This window comes from Microchirus variegatus (assembly GCF_963457635.1).
Source record: "Microchirus variegatus genome assembly, chromosome: 2".
NCBI lineage: Eukaryota > Metazoa > Chordata > Actinopteri > Pleuronectiformes > Soleidae > Microchirus > Microchirus variegatus.
Genome location: NC_139803.1, coordinates 5,867,904 through 5,877,319, shown reverse-complemented (window position 1 = coordinate 5,877,319; position 9,416 = coordinate 5,867,904). Strand labels below are relative to the sequence as shown.

At 40.8% G+C, this 9,416-nt stretch overlaps 1 protein-coding gene across 2 annotated transcripts; it reads right to left on the bottom strand.

Moving 5' to 3' along the window:
• Window positions 1–445: 445 nt before the first annotated feature.
• Window positions 446–9,177, bottom strand: slc37a2 (solute carrier family 37 member 2). 2 transcript variants are annotated; one of them, XM_083909899.1, is made up of 18 exons: window positions 8,724–9,177; window positions 7,554–7,635; window positions 7,347–7,437; window positions 6,773–6,851; window positions 6,545–6,680; window positions 5,671–5,747; window positions 3,809–3,975; window positions 3,630–3,667; window positions 3,391–3,537; window positions 2,955–3,045; window positions 2,776–2,838; window positions 2,574–2,659; window positions 2,171–2,219; window positions 1,377–1,450; window positions 1,207–1,285; window positions 874–971; window positions 724–788; window positions 446–634 (listed from the first exon to the last, which is right to left on the bottom strand). In XM_083909899.1, exons 1-18 carry the CDS (start codon window positions 8,780–8,782, stop codon window positions 619–621), a joined length of 1,497 nt encoding a protein of 498 aa, XP_083766025.1. In that variant the 5' UTR covers window positions 8,783–9,177; the 3' UTR covers window positions 446–618. The 2 variants fall into 2 exon arrangements, with proteins under 2 accessions (XP_083766025.1, XP_083766026.1); XM_083909900.1 differs by having other exon boundaries at window positions 3,391–3,498.
• Between the last annotated feature and the right edge of the window lie 239 nt (window positions 9,178–9,416).

Sequence of the window (9,416 nt, the reverse complement as noted above, 5' to 3'; positions counted from 1 at the left end):
TGTTTTGAAAGCACTCATCCAAGCATTACATTCAGAAACACCACCGCATTTCATTAAAACTGTATATATTCAGGTGATTCGGGTCATTTGAAGTCATTTGAAGTCATTTAAGTGCTGTGTTAAAGTGAGCACTTAGGCGTTTCGATCAAATCCAAGATTCTACACTTGAACTTACACTAAAAACAAAAGCTGTCGCCTGCGATAAGGATTGTCGTTCAAGTATTATAAGTGTTTCACACAGTACGTGGTCTGTTAACACCAGTGTGGAGTGTTAAGAGTTGTTAAAGACACTGATTATTTACCTGAAACGATGAGTGTTCTGACGATACAGTCACCAAAAAGACAGAAGAAGAAGAAGGGCTAAATTAAAAAAAGGCACATTATATACACTTTAATGATAAAAGAATATGAACAAACCAGTTAGAATTAGTAATGAGTGGTCATAAAAAAACACTGTCTCCACAAAGACACATTTCAGGCTGTTTTTACATTAAAAGGAAGGCTGCGATGGGTCTGGTCAGTGCCTCGTATCGTCCACTCTGACTCTGATTTCAGCATCACGGTCGTTTTCCCTCGTCTTCTGTGCGTTTTTGTTCTTACTTTGCTTGTGTGAGTCTCTCAGATTTCTTTGAACCTGCAATAAAACGGGATTAGTTGTTAAAAACTGACAGCAGAGCAGCATTCTCACATTATAATAAAGAACATATGCGTGGTGACGCTGACCCTCTGCCTCTGTTAAGACGTCCACACCAGCCCTGAGCTTCTTTGTAAACGAGTCTGGACAGAAACTGAAGACAAATGATCGGTGTGTGAGTGCAGGTGCTGTTGCTGCTGCATATTTACAGAAAGATGGAAGAAGTGAATTTTCCTCACAAAACAGGCCAGGATATCAGAGCAGATGAGCATGTAGAAGACGTTGTTCCAGCCTGTGGGAGAAATCAGTCCAGCTAACAGAGGACCCAACGCGGCTCCTGCAACAAAACATCAACTTTTACACATCCATGCGATGCAAAAGCCAAAGTTTCAACTTAAAAAAAAGGACGGAGGGGAAAAAATACAACTTAATATCGAGCAACAAAGAGATTTGTGAGGATTTTCGAGTGTTTTTCTTTGACATGGACGAGAAATAGTTCACAAAATGTACAAAAAATGGCAATAATAATAATTATGACCACAAAATAACATAAATATGAGAGTGTTTCTCACCGACTGAACCTGTGCCATCGATGATGGCTGTGACGGTGGATAAAGCCCTGGAGTTCCCTCTCAGACTCTCATGTGTTCCCTGGGAATGAAAAAAGGATGGTAACAGATGGTAGATATAGGACATGGAGACGGAGTGAGTGTTTTTCCCATGATGCACCAGGGGTCCTCACCAGGTCAGCAGACACGGCCGTGGTGATGAGGGCGTACGGTCCGTTCACCAGGCCTCCGCACAACAACAGCATCCCTGTGTCATAGAGGACAGGATTCAGGGTCATGACCCGACTACTCCACGATGTCACTAAAATGACCTAATTATCTGTGTTATTTATGGATCCATTGTGTGATGGAACAAATCTGCTTTTCCTTCTGAATGTTTGGTGTAAGCTGTTAAAAATCTAAATGTGGACAGATGTGTCCATCATCTCCATATTTAAGCTCAATCTTGTTTTCATAGTTTTAGGGTGAATTCCAATTCCTTGCTCAATCCTCAATCTCAAAAATGCTCTCCCTCTAGTGCAAGTGCTGTCCTGATTCTCAAAATTAAGTTGAGGGCCAAGTTTAAGGGCTGTATCGCCCTCAATATTGAGATTTTCCGAGACCACCCTTGGGAGCAAGGGCTACCCAGAATGCATCGCGTGTTTTCACATAAGAAAGATGGCGTCGAAAGCAGCGAATCGAATGCGCTACAAATGAAGTATTTTAAGTATGTGTTCTTCTTCTTCTTCTTTTTTGGAGTTGACAGACTGGACGCAGCTTTTGTGTTATTCTGCCCCCCCGTAGTCTAAAGACATATCTGCATTTAAGGGGTGTCCCATTTCTAAGTGACAAAATAACCCTCAACACTTGGTTTTGAGGCCAGTTAAGATTAAGGGTTGAGCTTGAGGGTTAAGATAGGAATTGGAATTGGCCCTTAATGTTGGCCGCTGACCTCATGAAAACAAACAAAGAAGAGTTATTTTCTTACCAATTGTTGTTGCAAGGCTCCTCTGTCCAATGTAGTTATAGAGGAAAAGCTGCAACATGAACATAACATCACACTTTCACTACGTTTCACAATGAAAATGCAATATATAGACCAGCATATAGACCACAAACCCCTTGTACCCAGATTTCTCAAATGTGGACTAGATTATCTTACATTCGCTGAAGATTCATAAAAACACAGTCTCTGATTTGTGAAACCTGTATTCTCTTTGTGAAAATGCAATAAAGGCACGTTTCACCATTTTTTCAGCATATAGACCACACACCTGTAAAATCTGCAATAACAACTACACCGAAAAGAGTCTGACTCAGTGCTAAGTGGAAAGAACTATAATGATAACAATAACTAGGACTGGGTGCAAACAATATGAGCTGAAAGTCACCATGGGGGCAGCAGTGAGCAACATGACGCAGCACGTCGCCGCTCTTCCTCCGGTGTAGTCGGACACGAGGCCTGCTGTGATGCCTCCTGTAAACACAGAAGAGTGCTTAGTTACATTTTGGCATTTGGAACCATTACACACACATATATATGTATATTAATATATTATAGCAGTTAAGTTGAATGTTTTATCTTGAGCTTACCCACAATCCCTCCCACGTCAAACAGCGTGGACATGTCTCCTGCCTGTTTGGCTTCAAAATGTGCTGAAAATAAAAAACAAACAGTTTCTTAATAATAATACATTCACAAATGACTTTAAAGTATGTGTTTGATTATGGTATTATCTTAAATTTAAGTTAAAAAACCCTTTAACACTGACCAACATTTGAAATGTAAAGAGGAAGCCAGAACAGGAAGGTGTAGCTGACGAGCTTCGCAAACATCAGACAGAGAGAAAACTCCACCACGCCCTGTGTGAGACACAGGAGAACAGTCATGGAAACTTCTGCAGGGCATTTTATTTATCAACCATGTCATGTAGGCAAGTAATAAAGTATTTAATTACATAATCTGTACCTTAGAGACAAAATGACACATGCGTGACAGCGCTGATAGTTTTGCAGTCGTTCAAGGCGGCTAATAAGTAACTAATAAATAACTTTAACTTTAAGAGTTAAGACCCCGACTTGGTGTTTCTGCAACTTTCCTAACTGTTTTTACAACTATAACAGCATGGTGTAACTCCTTATGCTACCACCAGGGGTGGTGGTTGACTCATTTTACTCATATAAATCTGAGTAAAGGTGTGTACTCACAGGTATACTGAGAGCCTCACAGAAGCTGATGGCCTCCGTGTGGTCCTCCACAATCGCCGGCGTCTCGCTCACGATGGAACCGTTGCTGTTTATGTTTCGGGGCGAGTTCTGCAAAAGAGGTTCTACTTCACCACTGTCCTGCTGGCTCTAATGCACACACATACATAAACATGTGCATGAGCTCCGGCTGTTAATCCAGCTGTTATGAAATAAAATAAGGTTTTCAGGTTGTAACTCACGTGATGCTGAGGGGGAGAGCAGTTCACGTCTTCAGGTTCTGTACGAGAGAGGAAAACACACAATCATTATTCGTAAATATTGCATTTTACGGGCCAATAAGCCTCTCTTTTGTCACTGCTGGCATTAAAACCTCAGCCTCAACAAAAATGTGTGTGTGTGCGTCTGTTATGAAACTGACTCTCGACCAGGAAGAAGAAGCAGAGGACCCCCGTGGAGGCGATGATGAGGCCCGGCACGATGAAGGACATCCCCCACTCGGAGGAGACGAAGACTCCGGCGATGAGCGAGCCCAGGATGTTCCCCACGGAGGTGTGCGAGTTCCACACGCCCATGATGAACCCCCGCCTGGCGATCACAACACAAACACACAAAGATGAGAGCACGTGAGAATCAAAGGCAGTGTGTGTAAATGCTTCTTTTTTGCTCTTGATGAACACAAACAATGGAATACTGTTTGTATTCAGTGTCTGAAAACAGGCCCTGGAATGAAATACTCATATCTGACAAAGGGATTCTTGTTCCTACAGTAGTTTTTCCATTTTACTCGCACATTGTTGCTGTTGCCTCTGTCTGTCTTGACATAAAACTAATTACTTAGAGCATGTGCAGCACTGGAATGTCTCCATGAGACACGAAAAACAAAACACTACTATTCTCAGAAACACACACAGAGAGAGAGAGAGAGAGAGAGAGTCATGTGAGGCTTTGACCCAGAAGTTGTTTCGTTTGTGGACCACTGCTTCAGTCGTGACACATGATTTCTTTCTTTGTTCTAATGGTTCAAATGCACCACGTGTGATTGGCTCTCCCAGGACAGAGACACAGGGTGAATTCCAATTCCTTGCTTAACCCTCAATCTCAAAAATGTGCGCTCCCTCTAGTGCAAGTGCTGTCCCGATTCTCAGAAAAATTAAGTTGAGGGCCAAGTTTAAGGGCTGTATCGCCCTCAATATTGAGATTTTTCCGAGACCACCCTTGGGAGCAAGGGCTACCCAGAATGCATTGCGTGTTTTGACATAACAAAGATGGCGCCGAAAGCAGCGAAACGAGTACGCTACAAATGAAGTATTTTCTTTGGTAATAGAGATATAAAAATGATCTTAGTTTAGGTCCATATTATGGATTACTGACATCATTGTTACGTAACATTTATTTTAATTTTACGATCTTTTGTCAATAAGCCGTGGTGTGTGGTAACTGTCAGCTGAATATGTCCGTGGTTGTGGTATTTGTACGAGTATCATCTTATAACTAACTGACCACCTAATAACTTGACTGACAAACGGATCGTAAATAAATAATCCTGACAATGTAAATGTGTTCTTCTTCTTCTTCTTTTTTGGAGTTGACAGATTGGCGTTATTCTGCCCTCTACAGTCTGAAGACGTATCTGCATTTAAGGGGTGTCCCATTTCTAAGTGACAAAATAACCCTCAACACTTGGTTTTGAGGCCAGTTAAGATTAAGGGTTGAGCTTGAGGGTTAAGATTGAGGGTTAAGATAGGAATTGGAATTGGCCCACAGTCAGGTGTTTGGAGATGTTGTTTAAGAACCAGGTGAACCTGTTTTTAAGTTTTTAAACTGGAATTAAGAGAAGACTTTGTTGGTTGTTGCTCTATTGTCTCCTCTAATCGCGTGAGAGTTCTCCACTGCTGTTCTAAAGCAGGCAAACTTTAACAATAATATTAGACATAAAAACAGACAACACAGCTTCTCATTTCAGTAGTTATGGACAATCTGGACACTTTACCCCTGCAGTAACTTCTTTAAAAGGTCAAATTTGTTCATATTTTTACATCTATTATCACCTTTAATACCAGTTCTGAATGGGGCGTGGTCATTCTGATGTTTTATTTAACCCAGATGTGTTTGAAGCTGTTTTTGCGACTGCTCTGAGCTCAGTCAAAGATTTCCTGTTGTTTTTCAAAAACGTGACAGACATGCACGCGTTTGTCAGTCAGCAACAAGTGTTTTTTTTTTTTTTTTTTTAAACTTGTACGATCAGCACGTCTGCATCTCAGCATCTCAGCATCTACTCACTTCCCCTTTCCAAACCAGTTGCCAACACAAGCCACGACTGCCGGCCACCCGGTGGTCTGCACCAGTCCGTTCAGGACCTGCAGAGACAAAGACACAGAGAAAACAGCCGGGTTTACATCACAGAGACAAAGACTCAGCACAAACATGGACATATAAGAGAGGAGGAGGAGGAGGAGACGCAGTGGGCAGTGTTTGTTAACATTCTCTCACCAAGACTTTCTAAGCCCAGACTCATGTCTGCAGTCATATGATGCAGCCGAGTCATGTGATATTATGTGCTGACTAAGCCACCACTGTGAGATCTCTACATTTGTCAGTGGATGATGATGATGAATGAGTTCTGTACTGACCCACAGAGCTCACAGTGATCGCACCTGTATTCAGGGGAAAAGAGTCGTGGATCAATGAATCGATGACTAAACAATCTGCAGACATCACATTGTGTGAAACACGGGGGAATTTCCTGCTTATTTCTGACATTTCAGAGACTAAATTTGTCAACAGGAAATAATTAGTCACAACACAGGAGGGGGAAACTGGTTTCTTCTTATTCCCATCATGAAATAACAGAAGCAGTGCACTCTGGATGTCAGTGAGTAAGAAGTGAAAAAAACTCAGTGCATTTAAAGTTTTTACGCAGCCACTAAAGGACGAATACATAACATGGACCTTTGTTCACTTCCTGTCGAGTTGAGCAACATTTAATGAAGTGAAAGCAACAAACAGCTCATCAGATTTCAGGGTTTCCCTGTTTCCTTATTAGAATACGAATATGAGTTGGTTGTTTTCACACATTTCTAAATTCTAAACCGCGTTTACGACCAAGCAGGCAAAAAAGAGACAGACAGAAGATGTGTAGGGCTGCGTGTTTTACCTGGATGACGGCGTAGTAACCCAAAGAGTGAATTTTCCAGTAGAAGCCGAGGCCAAACAGAGACGTGAACAGTCCACTCAGCAGCATCCCGACACTCAGGTAGTAACGCAGAGGGAGCCGCTCTCCAAATATCCCACTGTGGACGCATTGGAATGGTTCAAATTGACACCACACACACACACACAAATAACCAGAACACTACAAACATAAACTTCAGCACATACAGACCTGAAGAACATGCCGATGGCATAAGCAACCAGGAAACAGTTATCCAAGACCCCGAACAGCGTGTGATAGTTGTCTTGGTCTGGAGACAAAACACAAATATTAGTTTTCTTAGAAAGATATTTAATTTGGGACATTTTTCAAGAGCTATTAATAAATACAAAATAGAACACTACATGGAGTGACCAGTCACAGTATACAGGCCTGGGTTTCAGTTTATAAAGCTTATTTTAAGCTTGTACACAGGTTTAAATGGTGCTTATTGTATTTCAGTCTAATCCGATGGAGACATGGAGGCGAGTGGTTTTAAGACAGGAGTGTAATCCTGATGACTTACTCTGCCACAGACAAGAAATACAAACAAAGCAGTAATAACATAATCCTGACTCCAAACTCCTTCCAGCTCCACGTCTATTTGAGCAGCATCTGTTTTAGCAGGTGAACTCTCTCTGCAACAATTCTGCATGTCCTGATAAACAGGATATCTTTTAAACGGTGCAATGCTCCAGGATCAGTCGACGCTCTCGGCTCGTCGGGATGTCAGAGAGTTCAAATTCAAACAACCGCTGTTACTTACCAAAGGGAGCCCAATCACACCAGGTAGCATTGTTGGTTATGTTGAGGTCCGCTGGTCGAATGGCCGTGGAGCAGTTTCTGTGCAGCTCACTCTGAGTATCAGAGGAAACAGACATTGAATAAGTACATGGGACACAATATTTATAATAACAATAAAGATATTCAGTTACCTATAACAAGTACACTCAGTTAACTCCACTTCGCTCACCTTGACAATGCTGATAGGTTTCCGTGACAGGTGATAGGCCGTGTAGAAGAGGAACGTGAGTAAGAGGATGAAACTGCGATACCTGCAGAAACGAGAGCGGAACAGAGACGTGACGACAAAAGTATGACTTTATAGCAGCATTAATAATAGGTATAAATGCTTCAGACTTCTCTGACCCTTCATCGAGTGTTTGTTTTTTATCACGCAGTCTTAAGACATGTCAGACTTTCAATTAACACAAGCCACTCACTGTTCTCATGTTCATCAAATAACCCCCCTGTGTATTTTGCAACAGAGTGCTGGAATTCAACCGACGACAGGATTAATAACAAGTGTCTTTAACGTATACATATTCATCTGAGGATCTTTGAAATCAGACGATAAGTAAACTGAAAAACAAGTAAATCTGAAGCCATTCAGTTTACTGAAGATCAGCATATACATAAATACATAAGAAGACTAACCATGTGTACATAAAGCATATGGACATAATCACTTTGAAAGGTACATATTGTACTTGTATACACATACTCTACGTCAGAGGGAACTAAATAGAACTTGTGTATTTAATGCTAAATTATTCTGATGACACAAATAACGTGATATTTTGTGATTAGTCAAAAAAGGATCAAGTTTAAGTTCCTGTTATCAATTTACAAGAGATTTAAAATATGTGATTTTATACACTGATATTTGTTGTTTTGTGACAAATAGTTGCATACAATGGTAAAATAGTTAATGGTTATTTTCTTCTACATATTCAAAATATTACATTACAGGTTCAATTATTATTATTATTATTATTACTATTATTAATATAATTCTTATTATTATTATTATTAAAGATCAAGTGGCAGCAAATTACTTGAATTCTGAAATGATTGATTTCCAATGTCAATAAGAGAGAAAGCTGTAAAATGACACGAGATTTTATCGAAACTGAGTCCATCTGCGAAACCAAGATAAACAATAAAACAATAAGGAGTTTAATGACAGATACTGAGAAACAACAGGATGAATGAGTGTCTGTAAAGAGGCCCATTAGAAATGCACAGAATGCCTGTTTGTTTGTTTATCGACGTGGACGAGCTTAAACATTTACAGCACACAGATAAAGTGACTCGTTAACGTAATAACGAGCCTGTTTAGCGTTGTTTGGTGGAAACTTACCAACCATCACGAGAGAACGAGGTGATCAGTCGTATCCCTGGAGCCAGCGGAGATCTCATGTTTGTGTATTTAAAAAAATAAATAAAACGACAACAAACTTTAAAAACAACAACAACTACGACAGTTTGGTCCCAGACATTGTCCACGAAGAGCGCCGTTTCAAGTCGAACTGGAGAATAAAAAACCGAACTTATCACGTAAAGGTTACGTAATAAATGCTAAGTGCTAAAGATAAATCAACAGCGGTTTAGCTTCGCGTTGAAAGCTAAAGTCCGTGAACAGTCGCCGGGTCTCCATTGTGTGTCCGCTGGGTTTATATGCTCTGCGGCGGGGAGTCAGCCTTCCTCCACATCCGAAAAAAAGAGGCGTCTGTTATGAATAGACAATTATTATTATAATTATTTCGGAAAAAATGTGATTATTCCTGTCGATTTTTTCCAGACGGAGCGTCCCGGTTAGCCACGTGACCTTCCCCTCGAAGTGACGACAAACCGGAAACAGCTGGAGCGTGGAAGAGCTGGATACTCACTAGTGGCCAGTCGAGGTACTGCATGCCCCCCCAAACAAGAGGCATGGAATGGACTTTTCCAGTGGAGAATCAATCAGATTTTTAGAGAACATACACAATTATTTGTATGTATAGAAAATGTGTTGTACATAACATATGTATATTTCTATTGCATTTCCAGTTAT